The sequence below is a fragment of the Canis lupus genome, chromosome 30, assembly GCF_048164855.1.
Source record: "Canis lupus baileyi chromosome 30, mCanLup2.hap1, whole genome shotgun sequence".
NCBI lineage: Eukaryota > Metazoa > Chordata > Mammalia > Carnivora > Canidae > Canis > Canis lupus.
In genome coordinates, this window is record NC_132867.1 from 38,134,040 (window position 1) to 38,150,279 (window position 16,240).

General features: G+C 43.8%; 1 protein-coding gene and 1 long non-coding RNA gene across 4 annotated transcripts in view; one reads left to right on the top strand and one right to left on the bottom strand.

Moving 5' to 3' along the window:
• The window catches only part of DSCAM (DS cell adhesion molecule), a 732,791-nt gene that overhangs the window by 73,506 nt on the left and 643,045 nt on the right, over nucleotides 1–16,240 (bottom strand). For both annotated transcript variants that reach the window (XM_072807037.1, XM_072807038.1), the window contains exon 20: nucleotides 6,652–6,785. In XM_072807037.1, the coding sequence (XP_072663138.1) occupies nucleotides 6,652–6,785 (134 nt within the window). The remainder of the gene's footprint in view (nucleotides 1–6,651; nucleotides 6,786–16,240) is intronic.
• LOC140621702 (uncharacterized) lies at nucleotides 1,362–15,068 on the top strand. Of its 2 annotated transcripts, XR_012021471.1 has the most exons (5): nucleotides 1,362–1,515; nucleotides 2,074–2,247; nucleotides 5,442–5,501; nucleotides 8,777–8,912; nucleotides 14,784–15,068. It is a non-coding gene; the product is annotated as an uncharacterized lncRNA (long non-coding RNA). The 2 variants fall into 2 exon arrangements; XR_012021472.1 differs by lacking the exons at nucleotides 8,777–8,912; nucleotides 14,784–15,068 and adding an exon at nucleotides 5,805–6,081.

A 16,240-nucleotide genomic window follows, 5' to 3' on the forward strand; every position in this document is an offset into this window, starting at 1 on the left:
AGCTCAGACAAGTGGGATGCAGCCCCTGCTTTTACCTTGCAAACTGCATGGTCCTTGTCAGACAGCACATGCTGCTCCATTTCAGTACCACTACTGTGAGGTCATAATAACCCCACCTGCATACGGTAATCAAGAGGATTAACTGATAAAAGCCAGTATTTTTAAAGTGGTGCGTCATAGAAGCAATTTTGTGAGTTATGACAATCATTTACAAAATAAAATGGAAGAGAAAAAAACCTAACAGAATGGGAAATATCAGAGTGCATCATGTGGAACAAGTGTAAATGTTATGAAGCTTTTATTGTGTGGGTCCTGGATTATGATTGTAAGATATATTCCCTATTGTGAGTCATGAAAAAAAAGTTTGGAAACCATAGTCATAAAATGTTTAACAAATGGTGGCTAGAATTTGGCCAATGTTCAAAAATGGTGGAATAAACAATAGAGCATTTAAGTTGAACCTTTAGAATAAAGACTTTAAGTGGGAAAAGGATGAGAGAGAAAAGGCAAGGAGGACCCAGACACACGAGACGTGATATGGTTAAAGAGCTAGCTGGGTAGGGTAATAGAACAGGAGATAGGAGACTGGACAGGAGTTGGAGCTGGATGGTGGAGATCTGCTTAGGTCATCTTGAGGATTTTGAACTTTGTTTCAGGTTAAAAAGGGAGAAGTCATCCAAGAATTTGCCCAAGTGAGTGATATGGTCAGATCTAGAATGTGAAAGAATGATTATGACAGCAATGCAGACACTGGACTGGCCCTTAAGACTGGCAGTGGGAAGGCTTCTGACCTAGTTTGGTTCCCCAGCTGAAGACCTGAACCAATGCAGTGGTGGTGGGTGTGAAAAGAAGGAAGAGGGTTAAAAAGATATTGTGGAGACAGAATTCTCATGACACAATGTCACTTCACAGATGCTGTTTCCTCTGGTCATAATACCCTCGTGTCCGGTAAAACTTCTCCACCTATAAGGCAGGGCTGTGTGTACATCCCAAGAAATGGTCTCTGACCCTCTGTTTGAGTGACACCCCCTTGCCTGTGCTCCATGTCATTCTGTACTCTACATACCCCGGCTGTGTCCCTCACCCATCGCAAGAACAATGACAATCTCTGGTATTTTCTTCCCTCCCTAGAACCAGGAACTTCTCAAGAAAGGCAGACCCTCTATCCTTTATCACTGCAGTCCTGTGGTGGCCAGGAGAGCTCTTCCCCAAGTTGCTCTGGTTTTCCTGTCTACCAGGTATGTGTTGGAATTCTGCTTTCTGGTTCCCCTGTGGTTGGGGGAGGCCAGGTTATGGGTGTGTCACACCCTCCGGAGAGGCACAGAGGGTATTGTTAGATCATTAGCTTGGCTGGGAAACAGGGAGAGAAGAGGAACAGGAATGAATTTGGTTCTGGATACACTAGATGCAGTGGAGTCTCCATGGACATGGATGGAAGAAGTTGTAAATACGGGTCTGATTGGTCCTCTAAGATGGTTGGGTTTGGAGAAACACATTTGACCTTTGTAACCTCAGGTATACTTAAATTATAAAAACAGATTCAATGATTCATGGAGATAATAAAGAACAGGAAAAGAGGATGCAGGGAGAGTGTTGAGGAAGGCGTACATTTAAGGGTGGGTGTCGAGCTGGAGGAGACAACAGAAGAGAAAGACTAAAGAGAAGGGAGGTTGAGACAGAAAGAATATTAATGCAGATAGCAGTATGACAGCATGCTACGTGGCAGCAGAACCAGGGAGAGTGCTGCTTCCCTCGGAGGCCATGGCCTCGTACATCCAGGGGGTCCACGGTGGCTTCAGAGACAGGAGCCGAGGCCAGTGAGATGGACAGCATTATAAATATGGATGTTCAGGTTGACCACACTTGATGATTCCATCACAGCACCATTGTTTGACCTGAGACTACTCAACACTTCTGGATTTCTGAAGCCGCTCTCCCTCGTCCTCTGGCCCGTGATTTATTGAGTATAGGCCCCCGGGTCAGGTGGGTGGATATGGGGCAAACGCACACTTGCTACCTTGGCTTGGAAGTTACCCAGACCTGGCCAAGATTACTTTCCTTGTTTCTCTGCAGACTTGCTTACTTCTAAATTGTGGGCTACACTGTGGGGAGTCTAGTTGCTGAAAGTCACCCTCCGGAGAAGAAGAGTACTGGAACATTCTCATTTGCTCATTCAGCACCATCGACCGAATACCTGTCACATGCAGGGACTGGATCACAGTATCATCAGAAACTGGGATGTTTGATGTGGGTCATAGCTCATCGATACCATTATTGTAGGCCTTCTGATTTTGCTCCTAATTGCTGAGAAGTCTGTGCTGTCTTAATTTCACATTTCTGAGTCCTGTCTCAATCAGCTTAGCGCTGGAAAAGGGACACACGTTCCTTCTCCATCCTCGTGCTTCGTTAACATATGGCATTTCCCACGGGCTGGGCTGTGTTTACACAGGGAGGAGCGCTAGAGAGGAGATCCAGCCTTGCTCCTTTCTCCCTGGGACCGTACAAGTGTGTGAATTGATTGTTCAAATCATCACATGTGAAAATTAATAGCCACGGCCCAAGCATTATATGGATGAGCTCCTGAATCAAATGATTTTTAAGATTTTGCTGTTAGAATCTCTGTCTGGGGAGGTTGACATCTCAGGGCATCTGCTGGACCTTTATAGGGAGACTCGTGTTTATCCAGCACCACCAGACTTTAGATGAACTTGCAGTTTCTTGTCTGGCCCAACATGTGAAATTTCCAATTAATATCTTTGACTAAGCTAACTCAAGAGAACACAATGAAATAAGTACCTATTATTAGAAAATGGGCTTTACCCATTAGAGGGAAGAGCCTGGGGCTTATAACAGGTCCTTTCATGGGGGTCTAAGGGGAAATTTATATCAGCGAGGAAGTCAGCCAAGGGACTCCCATACAGAGCAACAAATTACAGAGTGTGTTGTGTCCTCATTTATCCTCCTATGTTCTACATTCAACTATGAAATCATTTCAAAGAAAAGAAAAAGTTAGATAGCGGAGCAGCAAAAATATACAGAGCTTGCACTGCCCTCTGGTGTTTATTTGGCCGCATAGGCAGAAATGTAAAAGCCTCACAAAAGGGGACAGTCTCGTCTTGTGACTTAACGTCAAATTACAGAAAATCGAGATGGAAACAAAGTTCCTCTTTCCAGTAATTTGTACTCCCTTACTAATTCCATGTGAAAAAAACCCCAAAATAATAGGTGGTATTTTCAAGTGTTTCCCTCCAAAGGGAAATATATTAATTAGTCCTTTCTGATCTTTACCTAAAACGGTATTATTTTATTTAAAAAAATAGCCCTTGTATGGGAAATCTCTGTACCTCCCACTCCGCTTTCTGTCACCCTAAAACTGCTTTTAAAATAAGGTCTATTAAAAAATCTTGGCCTCGTGGTCTTAAGTGATCTTTGAAGTAGATGAGCAGCAATGGAATGAGCCTAATTCTAGAGATGGAATAAGCCTAATTCTGGTTCACTTCACTTTATTGAGGACAGCTCTGGGATTCTGGACCTTCCTTGCAAAACTCCCATGGTGCTGCCCTGAAGACCACTGGCACCTTGTAATGATCATATTTCTGAATCTATATGCTTTTCAATATAGTCAAAGGCAGCACAGAGACACCCAGGTAGTGGCAGTCAGACAGTAAGTAGGTGAAAATTTTGGTTCTTAATTCCCATCTTTTCTGGTTAGTTTGATAATAGGATTGTCATTTTTGGAAGGGTCTTGTTGGGGAGGTACTAGGTGGTCAAACCTCATTGTCCTGTGCATGGAGACGCCGTGGAAATCCCTGGGCACATCTTCTCTTCTCCATCCTGCAGATGGTTTGATCACAAGTTCAGGATTGTAACTCCCTCTGTTCTATTGTGTGTAATTCATGGGCTGGGAGGACGGGAACCATCCTGGCCTACAGCATCCACAAGTGGGGCTGTCTTACTCAAGTATGGATCTGTTAGGACCAATTGCAAATAAATAATCCAGGCTGGTGTTTGTGGGGTTTTTTTGTTTTGTTTTTGTTTTAGCTTAGAGACAAAGAGCAGATTGAGGGGGAGCTGCTGGCGTTCTGGGTACCCTGCTAGTCTCTTCCTAGGTTGCTGCAGTCAGAACAGCAAATGTGAGTCCTCCAGCAGATAGATGGATGAATGAGTGAGTAAAAACAAAGAAACATTTCAAATCCCAGTGGAACACAGGTATTTTTTACTTTAGCGGTGATTTTGTCTCTCTTTGGAGGACTGGCTATATGTTGGGGCTAATGAGAGAATCAGGGGCCACACAGGGGTCCTCCGTGAATCCCCTCTCTGAGTAGCAGAATATGACTGTCTAGAGCATCATCCCGGCACTGTGTAGCATGTCTACACTTCGACGGTAGGATTTGGCAGGTGAGAATTAACAGCATGGGTGACGGGCACTGAGGGGGGCACTTGACGGGATGAGCACTGGGTGTTATTCTATATGTTGGCAAATTGAACAACAATAAAAAATAAATTTTTTTTTTATGGGACAAGTTTACTAGAGATTTATATATTTTTTTAATTTACTTAACCATTTTATTATAAAGTTAATACAATGGGCTGTTGTATTACTATGATTACTTTTGTTTTTTTTTTTAATTTATTTTTTATTGGTGTTCAATTTACTAACATACAGAATAACCCCCAGTGCCCATCACCCATTCACTCCCACCCCCCGCCCTCCTCCCCTTCCACCACCCCTAGTTCGTTTCCCAGAGTTAGCAGTCTTTACGTTCTGTCTCCCTTTCTGATATTTCCCACACATTTCTTCCCCCTTCCCTTATATTCCCTTTCACTATTATTTATATTCCCCAAATGAATGAGAACATATAATGTTTGTCCTTCTCCGACTGGCTTACTTCACTCAGCAAAAATAAATTTATCATTAAAAAAAAAAAGACTTAACAGCATGTTTGAAACCAAAGAAGGAACCCACAAGAAAGTTCTGGAGCTTGACTCTGACCATTTACGTGTAAATCTTCACTTCAGCTCCAGAGGGGCGGCTGTTGACATTCTCCAGCAGGGAGGCAGACCTCCGTGAGCTGAACACGTGCTCTCTCCTGTCTCTCCACCTGCCACTGTTAATCATGCTCACTGCCTGGGGCACTATAAGGCCTGGGGGTTCCCTACAGACTCTAGACTTTGGAAAATGTATCACTTTAATTAGATAATTAATTAATAAATAGTTGGAGAATATTCTTCAGCCTTCAAAAGGAAGGAAATCGGGCAGCCCAGGTGGCTCAGTGATTTAGTGCGGCCTTCAGCCCAGGGCGTGATCCTGGAGTCCTAGGATCGAGTCCCATGTCGGGCTCCCTGCGTGGAGCCTGCTTCTCCATCTGCCTGTGTCTGTCTTTCTGTCTCTGTCTCTGTCTCTCATGAATAAATAAATAAAATCTTTTTTTTTTTTAAAGGAAGGAAATCCTGACACCTGCTACAACATGATGACCCTTGAGGACATTATGCTCAGTGAAGTAAGCCACATGCAGAACAACAGAAGCTGTATGATTCCACTTATAAGAGGTCCCTAGAGCAAGTCAGATCCACAGAGGCAGACAGAAGAATGGTGGCTGATAGTGCTGGAAGGATGGGGAATGGGAAGTTTCAGTTTGGGAGGATGAGAATGTTCTGGAGGTGGCCGGTGGGGATGGTTGCAGGACAGTGTGAATGTACTTAATGTCACTGACCTGGACACTTAGAAATGATTAAAATGGTAAATTTTATGTGAAGGTATTTTACGATAAAAACCAACATTAGTCCATGTACTCATGTCACAGATACTTCCAGAATGACTATGCATGACTATGCATGTCTCGTTCTATGCCCAGCTGGGGCACAGAAAGAGGGCTACGACATGGTGCCAACCTCAGAAAATGCCTTATATGTTCCTGTGAAGATATCGCGAATTTTGCTGTATCACTTTAGCTTTCTTTTCTCTCATATTTCCCTTCTGGATCTGCTTTTGTATCTGGTCTAAGGAACAGTGTAGCTCTATAATTATGACTTGGTAGTAATAATATTAATGAAAATAAATACAGCATTTGGAAGTATTAATTACCCTAACTTTTAATTTTGTCACAATGAACAAGGCGGACCACGTAATTGTCAGGGTCACAGATCCTCAGTAGAGGTCCTCGTGTCCGGCCCCACAGGGGCTTGCCTCCTCTCCCTCAGTGGAGGATGGGGCCTGGCAGGAAGAAAGGGTGGGAAGTAGGAGCACAGGAGGGAGGGCGGAGGGAAGGAGGGAGGCAGGGAGGGCCTGGGGTGCATACAATGACGCGTCCAACAGCAAAATCAATAGGTGTTGTCCACTGACTACCAATTAAGGCACAATTAAGAGCTCTGGGTTTTGGTTTTGAGAAGGCTGCTGGCAGTTTTGTGGGAAGTCATCACCCCATAAACAATAATTCTAGACAATTGTGTACCTTACAATGATTCAGATGGGTACTTTCAGATGAGGTATAAATGAGGATGTAGCTTTGTGGCGGAGACAACGGGAGAAAAATAAAACCACTGGAAAGACCCAAGTAGGTGGGAAACAAAGGAACAAAACTGTCCCAAATGAGCACTCGCAGCTCATTTCTCGAAGGTGCTTGAAAGGCACTTGGTTATTTACCAACTTACTGTGGGGTAGGGGTGGGAGCAGAATACAGTGTACTTTCGGATGATGCCGTTCAGCTTGAGAGGGGGAAGCCAGGAGACGAAGACCATGGAGGCTGAGGCCGCAGCTGCCTTCACTCCTGCAGGAGGACCTGGAACTAGAAGAGCCGTGCATTTAGTCACAGAGACGGGGCTTCCGACCAGGCGTGTAGGCCCACGCTGAGCAACATAGCTCAGCCCCTCACCCCCTTCGCTGGGCCCGGCCACTGTCTTGGGTCCGTTCCTCAAGTATTGGGGCTGACTGGAGATAGGGCTCACCTGAGTCCCCTCAGAATCTGCATGTTGAAGCCCCAACCCCCAGAAGCTCAGATTGTGACCTTGTTCGGAGAAGGGGTCTCTATAGAGATGACCGAGTTAAGCTGTGGTCATTTTTAAGTTTTTTTTTTTTAATTCTTATTTATTTATGATAGTCACAGAGAGAGAGAGAGAGAGAGAGAGAGAGAGGCAGAGACATAGGCAGAGGGAGAAGCAGGCTCCATGCACCGGGAGCCCGACATGGGATTCGATCCCGGGTCTCCAGGATCGCGCCCTGGGCCAAAGGCAGGCGCTAAACCGCTGCGCCACCCAGGGATCCCAGCTGTGGTCATTTTTGACTGGCATCCTTATGAAACAAGGAGCAATGTGGACACAGAGAAGTGCTTAGAGAGAAGACAATGTGAGGACACGGGGAGCAGGTGGCTGTCTATAAGCCAAGAACAGAAGTCTGGAACAGACTCTCCCTCACAGCCCTCAGAGCGAACCAACTTGGCCCACACCTTGATTTTGGACGTCTGGCCTCCAAACCATGAGGCAATGCATTTCTGTTCTTGGAGCCCGCCCCCGTCTGTGGTACCCTGTTGTAGTAGCCCTAGGAACTGACAGAGTGACAGAGTCTGTCTTGGACGAGTGACCTGCGAACCCCACCAGCCCTGTCCTAGGCATGTCCTCTAAGGGCCCAATTTTAGCAAGAATCCTGCTAAGTCAGTTCAGCCAGAGTCGCCTCAATAATTGGTCACCCCTCATACATAATCAATGTCTTCATTCTCTACCATACCCCACGTAATATCCGATCATCCTAGTGTGCCTTTAGCAAAAGTCTTGTTCGATTGATTGAGTCAGAGTGCCCCTCATCCCTGATGTCTCCTTTTCAAAATTTTCCACCCAGGGACCCCACTCCGTTCCCTCCACTCCTTGGCTATACATTCCCACTTTCATTTGTTGTATTTGAAGTGGAGCCTAGTCTCTCTCCCTTACCGCAACCCCCCACTGAGGTGGTCCCCACACATACACCTCACAGCAGGCCCCCTGAATAAAGTCTGCGTTGCTGCTCTTTAATGAGTGCCATGAATAACCGTTTCTGCAACAGAACTCATACATTCAGTTCAAGTCCCTGTCTTCCTGGGAGCCTTCCCTACCCATTTCTGTCCCTCGTGATTTCCTGCCTCTGAACAGTTGGAGAATTGAGCTTCTTGTGCTGTTCTAGTGTCTGGCTTTGAACAGGCTGGGGATGTACATCTCGCCTTGGAAGAATGAGAGCAAACTTCCACAGCCTTCAGGGACCACTCTTCCTTGCCTGCAATACTTTATAATGGCACCCTTTTTGGTTGAGGGGAGGTAGAGAAACACTTTTTTTTTTTTTTTTTAGAGAAACACTTTTTATGAGAATGGGTTTTTGTGTCAATGATTCACAGCTCGTGTGGACAAAAACACTCTTCTATATAAACCAACTAGGAAGGCAGGAAATGCTAACAGCATTAAGCATAATTTGGGAGTGAGACTGCATGTACTCTCTCCCTGTCTTTCTGATTTCCAGGTTGAAGAGGGAGGATGGAGTGAGGTAGGAAGACTACACGGAGAAGGGAAAAGAGCATTAATGTTGCTACTCAGTAAGCTTTGAGGATCTTGTTTTGTTTCTCTTTGTTCTGACTGTCCACGTGGAGGATGGTTCCCACCTTGATAGAGGTCTTCAAATTCTAACCAACATTAAATCCCTTGTGAGCCCCCTGGAGGTATCTTTGAGTGTCTTCTGGTTCCAATAACAACAGAACCGCTCAGTAAATATTTTTGGAGTTGAATGTGTGTCTCACAATTGCCATCTGAACTCTTCTAGGTCAAAACGACAAAGCCAGCAGCCATGGTGAGAGCTAACGTGGGTTGGACATCATCAGCACTTGAAAATATGAAATCTTGGGATCAGTTTTTGGCAAGTCCCCCTGGCAGCAGAGGGTCTAGAGAAGGGGGCACACGTAAGCGATGACACCTGAATTTCTAAGTCCTTAGGAAAAAGGCACTGTTGTCCCAAGCATGGAGGGCATTTATTTTCCATCAGTGAGGGTTTCAGTCAAGACATTCACTGACCTGCAACCTGGTTCAGACCCGTAAGTGTTCCTCCTGAACACCAAGGGTAGAGTGGACATTTGCTTAACCTTTACATCCTAACGGATGCTCCACATTTGCCAACACTTTCCATTCTTTCTGTAAGGCAACCACCTGGCTGGTGTTCACCACACCCAATACTCCCTCTGGACAGCTTCCTTCTAGAAGCCCAAGTGCTTGGGCAGCAACTACCCGAGTGGCTGCTTGGCAAAAGTCAGTCATGCTTGTTTCTACTTTGTTTGTGATAATTATACTTGTCATGGTAATACGATTTAATTCATTATGTAAACCATTCAACTATGAGTGCCGAAGAAAGCTGTTTCCATGACAGTTAATGGGACTTCTTTGGCAAAGCTTTCTCAAAGGTAAGTTAAAAAAAAAAAAAAGTTTGGCTAGGTTCAGGCCAAAACCATAGAGAAAAATGATACACATGGGGAAAAATCAAGACAAATAGATTTTAAAAAATCTAGCAAAGAGATTATCAGCAAATGGCAATAGGCTTTACCCCACTATCAGGAAACGAAAGCTGGAAATGGCAGAGGATCCATGATGGAAACAGTTCATGGAACCGATGACATAGAGATCTCTTCATCCAAGACTTAAGGAAATGAGACTACATTATTTACTTAAAGAATGAATAGAGAATCAATCTCTATTTGTAAATTTTAACTTAAAATGCAATATTTAAGGTACATCTGTTGGTCACTATAAACCTTAGTGACTCCTTGCTTTATTTGGTTATTTCCATTAATTTGTCTTTTTTTTTTTTAAGATCTGATTTTTTTTTTTATTCATGAGAGATATATAGAGAGAGGCAGAGACACAGGCAGAGGGAGAAGCAGGCTCCCTACAGGAAGGGGAACCTGATGCAGGACTCGATTCCAGGACCCCAAGGTCATGACCTGAGCCGGAGGCAGACGCTCAACCACTGAGCCACCCAGGGGCCCCTCATTAACTTGACTTGATTATATCAGATCAAAGGGCTTTCACTGCTTTTACTGTGTAAATTCCCACCTGACTCCTCACACACTGATGTATGATCTATCTTGTGCAGTCTTTTCTTCTAAATTGGGATTTTATACAACAAAGGAGTAAGTACACAGAAATTTTGAGGAACAAAACATTCTGGAAAAGTTCTCAATCACTGAGCCGTACCCAGCAATTGCACTGTTGGGGATTTACCCCAAAGAGACAAATGCAATGAAACGCCGGGACACCTGCACCCCAATGTTTATAGCAGCAATGGCCACGATAGCCAAACTGTGGAAGGAGCCTCGGTGTCCAACGAAAGATGAATGGATAAAGAAGATGTGGTTTATGTATACAATGGAATATTACTCAGCTATTAGAAATGACAAATACCCACCATTTGCTTCAACGTGGATGGAACTGGAGGGTATTATGCTGAGTGAAGTAAGTCAGTCGGAGAAGGACAAACATTATATGTTCTCATTCATTTGGGGAATATAAATAATAGTGAAAGGGAATATAAGGGAAGGGGGAAGAAATGTGTGGGAAATATCAGAAAGGGAGACAGAACGTAAAGACTGCTAGCTCTGGGAAACGAACTAGGGGTGCTAGAAGGGGAGGAGGGCGGGGGGTGGGAGTGAATGGGTGACAGGCACTGGGGGTTATTCTGTATGTTAGTAAATTGAACACCAATAAAAAATAAATTAAAAAAAAGATTATAATTTAAGGATGAGCATTGGGTGTTATTCTGTATGTTGGTAAATTGAACACCAATAAAAAATAAATTTATTATAAAAAAAAGGAAACACAAAATGCAGTGATGGAAACACTGAAAATACAGATTTCCTTAATTTGTGTTAAAAAAAAATTGTAGTGGTTTGGATTATACCCCAGTGGTGGAAGGTGTGAGCCCTGCAGTCCCACTGAGGGCTTTTGTTTAGCTCTACCACTTAGTTCTCTGTCCTGGGCAAATTCATTACCTTCTCAACAAATCTTAGTCTCCTCATCTATGAAGCTGGAACAATAATTGTACCTGTTTCTGGCTTTGTTGCTAGGATTATGAGTGATAATTCATCTAAAGAATATATATGGAGTTTTGCATACAGCAGGCATCAAATAAATTCTAGCTATCATTTTTAAGGGCAATCTTCATTTTCTTACATTTCACATCACTCAGGGATCCTAGCCTTTCCTTTGTGACCCAGCATTGAACTATAAACACCAGATGTTGAGAGTTGCAGAAAACAGATGGCATAGGATGGTCTGTCTAGAACATATTTTCTTAAAACATTCTTAGTCATCAGATTACATTTTGGTAATCTGATTCTTTTTTTTTTTTTAATGAAAATACAGGCAAGTTTAGGTTATTTTCATGAATTCCTACCAATGTGGAGTGAATTTCTGACTTCAGATCTGATTGGTTGAAGTAAAGAACACAGCATAGAATCATCTCTTCTACGGTTCCAATTTGCCCACACCTCCTTACTGTATTGCAGAAGCTCTTAGAGATCACATATCCAATTGTCACTGAGATCTCCACTCAGATTCACGGGTGCCTTAGACCAACCATGTCCCAAACTGGGATCATCATCTTCCCTTCCAAACTTCCCCATCCTTCTGTACCCATTATAGGTAAAGGGACAGCTATGGCCTTGGTTGCAAAAGCCAGAACCTAGAATTCTCTCCCTGCAGCTACCACCCCACAGGGGATGTGTAAGGTTAGTGAGCCTTTTAGACCTCCACATAGACACAGTTAGTAGTTGGCCTCTCCTTCTAGCTTAGTGTTGTTCTATAACATCAGACCACTTTTTAGGTCTCTGGAAGTGGCATGCTTGTCCCACTCCAGGACCTTGACACAGGATGACCTAGGGTCCTTAGGTTCCTTTTGTTTGAATCTTTTCCTACTCTCTTTCTTTTCGTTGGCAACTCTTACTCATCTATCAGTTTCTATTAAATATCACTGAGGGGGGCACTTGACGGGATGAGTACTGGGTGTTATTCTGTATGTTGGCAAATTGAACACCAATAAAAAATAAATTTATTATTAAAAAAATATCACTCCTTGAGAAAATCTTCCCTGACCACTAGCCTAGATTAAGTCAGGGCTCCCATGTTCTCTTTTAAGACCCTTCTCCTTCATGGCAGGATGCACTCAAATATCTGTCTTCTCCATCAGCCTACAAGCCTCACCAGGCTCATCCTGTTCTCTACTGTATCTCCAGTGGCTGGAGCAGTATCTGGAACATACTAATCCTCAATGCAGATTTTCTAAGTGCATAGAAAAATGAGTTTATCAGCTATTGTGTAGTAGGAAGAATTCTAAGATGGTGCCCAAGATTCTCATCCTTTGGTATACATACCTGTATAACTCCTTCCCATTGAATACAGGTGGTAACTGTCACTATAGATGGACGGATTATTCCCATGATCAGGTTATGTTATGTGACAAAGGTAAAGGGATTTTGCAGATATAATTAATGTTCTAATTAGTTGAATTTAAGTTAACCAAGAGAGGGGCAGTCCAGGTGGCTCAGTGGTTTAGCACCGCCTTCAGCCCAGGGTGTGATCCTGGAGACCCGGGATCTCGTCCCACGTCAGGCTCCCTGCATGGAGCCTGCTTCTCCCTCTGCCTGTGTCTGTGCCTCTCTCTGTGTCTCTCATGAATAAATAAATAAAATCTTTTTTTTATTTTATTTTTTTAAAATTTTTATTTATTTATGATAGTCACAGAGAGAGAGAGAGAGAGAGAGAGGCAAAGACACAGGCAGAGGGAGAAGCAGGCTCCATGCACCGGGAGCCCGATGTGGGATTCGATCCCGGGTCTCCAGGATCGCGCCCTGGGCCAAAGGCAGGCGCTAAACCGCGGCACCACCCAGGGATCCCGTAAATAAATAAAATCTTAAAAAAAAAAAGTTAACCAAGAGAGGAGTATTCTGGTTGGGCCTGACCTAAACAGAGGAGCCCTTTAACAAGAGGGTCTAGGAGGGTCAGAGAGGCAATAAGTCAGAGAGATTTGAAGCAGTAGAGATGCTCTCCCATTGGTCTTGAAGAAGCAAACCATCTTGCTGCTATAGAGAGGCTATATGGCAGGGAATGGCAGGTGGCCTCTGGGAACTGAGGAGATGGTCACCAGTCCTACACACACAAGGAACCCAACCCTGCTGACAACCAGTGAGCTTAGGAGAGGACTTGACCTCAAATGAGCCCGCTGCCCCAGCCAACACCTTGATTTCAGCCTGTGAGACCCCCAGCAGAGGGCCCAACGGACCTATACCTGGACCTCTAAACCATGGAGATGGTGAGAGAATAAATTTTTGTTAATTGAAGGTGCTAAGTTTGAGGTGATTTGTCATGTAGCATAGAAAGTAGAAAATGAGTCCATACAGTTGAGGCCTCTAATGATATATCGTTTTTTTGTTTTGTTTTGTTTTGTTTTGTTTTGCAATCTAATGATATATCTTAATGTAAAACATCAAAGTCAGTGCTTTGAAAAAATACTGCTTTGGTTTGAATTATAAGCCTGACCAGGCACACACACAGATACTTCATCCAACTTCACTATTGTCATGATCATTTCTCTGGTCTTCGGTGATGAGGTATAGGCAGGGGTATGCATGTGTGTGCATGCGTGTGCATGCGAGCCTGTGCCTATGTGATCTGCCATGGTAGCCAGACCTACCTGAGCCTAATGCTGCCCCGAGGCCCCCCTAAGACATGTGCAGACCACATGGTGTTAGAAGGAACTGTCCACAACTGTCATCACGTTCATACAAAGCACACGTCTTCCCCATTTCCACAAGATGCTGATACATCTGGCCTTTGCTCTTACAAGAGAGGTATTTTTTAGACATTCTTTAAAGTAGACAATTCACTATGGCATCATGCGGTGAACCAACAGACAAGCACAAGGGGATGTGGAGTGACTCCTCTTGAAGTCCAGTGGGCAGTGTGGAGCCCCCCACGAGGCATCTCTGAGGCCCTGCCTGAGAATCACTGCAGGGGACGGAGCCCTGACATCCTCATGGTGGGAGGCCTTCTGGGATACTCTGGTCTGTGTGCCGTTGGTGTACCTGCTACCACACAGAGCCCAGCACCACCATGTGCTCAGTAGCTGTTGGGCTGAGGAGGCTGAGGAGGCTAACAACCACTTTTGGTGGTTAGGCAAATAGACATGCACATGGAGTCCATTGCTTTTACAGCACGCTGAGGTGTGGTCACACAACCATCTGAGAACAGATAATCCGTGCCTTCAAGAGAATGTATGGCTCAAGATTTGGAGGGTCTGAGGGTTCAGAGACAGCCTGATGTCTGTTCACTGTTCCCTTGCTCTTAGCTATGCTTTCAGACGCACATCCCCCTCCCCTCAAAGACAGTGCTAATCACGGGGCAGGTGGAGCAAAGTTCATACCCTGCACCTCCCCCTGGCCGCCTTCCCATATAAAATGATTTACAGAGTTATGTGCCTTAGTAATGCACTCAGCAAATATTTGAATTTAAACACAACCATCAATATTTATACATATACAATGTTGACTTTTGCAGAAAAGGGCCAGGGTTGTAACTACGCTACGCCTGCAGAATATAAATAGCAATCGAAAAATTAATAGATTGTGTTTTGTTTGTGTTCTCTTTCCCCCAGGCCTTGCTCAGATTACAGTCTCAGCAAACAAAATGGCATTAGGATCTCACAAACCTTTTCGAATTCAGAATTAGTTGTCTTGTGTTCAAGAACAGAAAGCCAGATCAGCAAATAATCTTTTGCGTTCTTGCAGAGTAACAAAGGTACACGTTCTGATTGACGGAGCAGTCCTGGGAAGAGAATCTGAAGCCTGAGCAATTCTTGAGGACCCCAAGAATATGTCCACGGACCTGGGACGATGTCTGCGGGTCCAAGATTGTGTAGTTTATGGACCCAAGACTATGTCTACGGATTTAAGAATCTTTCTCCTGGCCCAAGATTCTTTATGGAGGCTGAGAAACTGCTGAAAGGCACAGAAAACTTGTTCTCTGAGCAAACATTTCAATTGCAAATTATCTCTGGCAGAAGTAAACTTCTACAAAATGTCTTAACTTTTGATTTGATGTATTTATTGTATTTATTTCTAGTTACTATTTTATTCTATTGTTGTGTGTTTTATTAGCAGCTGATACATTTTCCCTTCTTAAGATGACCAGTGACCAAACAACACTGCTTAAACTCTAGACCTCCTGACACTGGGGGTTTTAGGATCTTGTTTAAGAAATGTACTGGGCGGGGCATTGGGTGGCTCAGTGGGTTAAGTGTCTGCCTTCAGCTCAGGTCATGATCTCAGGATCCTGGGAATGAGCCCCTGTCCGGCTCCCTGCTCAGGGGAGAGTCTCCTTCTCTCTCTGCCCAGTCTCTACTCATGCTTTTTCTCTCTTTCTCTCTCAAATATAAAAATCTTTTTTTTTAAATTTATTTTTTATTGGTGTTCAATTTACTAACATACAGAATAACACCCAGTGCCCGTCACCCATTCACTCCCACCCCCCGCCCTCCTCCCCTTCTACCACCCCTAGTTCGTTTCACTGTTGGTGGGACTGTGAACTGGTGCAGCCACTCTCAAATATAAAAATCTTAAAAAAAAAAGAAATATATTGGGCATAGAGGACCAGATTGAATGCTTGGTGTCAATGCACTAATTAATATTTCTTTCCCCATGAGAATATCAATAAACTCTGAAACTTCAATCTGTGCCTAGACTAGTGCTTTCCTGAGGAAGAATTTAGTGAATGTTGGCAATTAGTATTTTACTTGAATTTCATCCACAACCTTACATCATTTAATTGAATCTGGCAAGTTAATCCAAACTTGCAAACCGTAAGATTTTGCAGAAGTTCAAACAGGATCTATATTCTCAATTTGAGTAAGCACTCCTTCTATGATAATTAGCCTTGCCCCTTCTTCCAATTAGAGACAAACTTGCATTCAGTTCTCTAAACTGTTCAAATGCCTATTTGCATTTGGTATTGAGTTTAGAAAAGTGGCTAGCACAATTCTTCACTGTCTCATATTGGTGAATTTTTCATGTGGATCTGGGAGATAAGCTCATTATTATACCAGTTTTTCTCTACTTCCCCCTAATCTCCACTCTGCTTCTTTTTGAAAATGCTGATGATTTATCCCAAGTAAATACTGACTTTCGGTTCTGCACTGCTCTTTGTGATGCACACCAGCATAAGTGGGATTCTCCACCTCCTTCCCAGG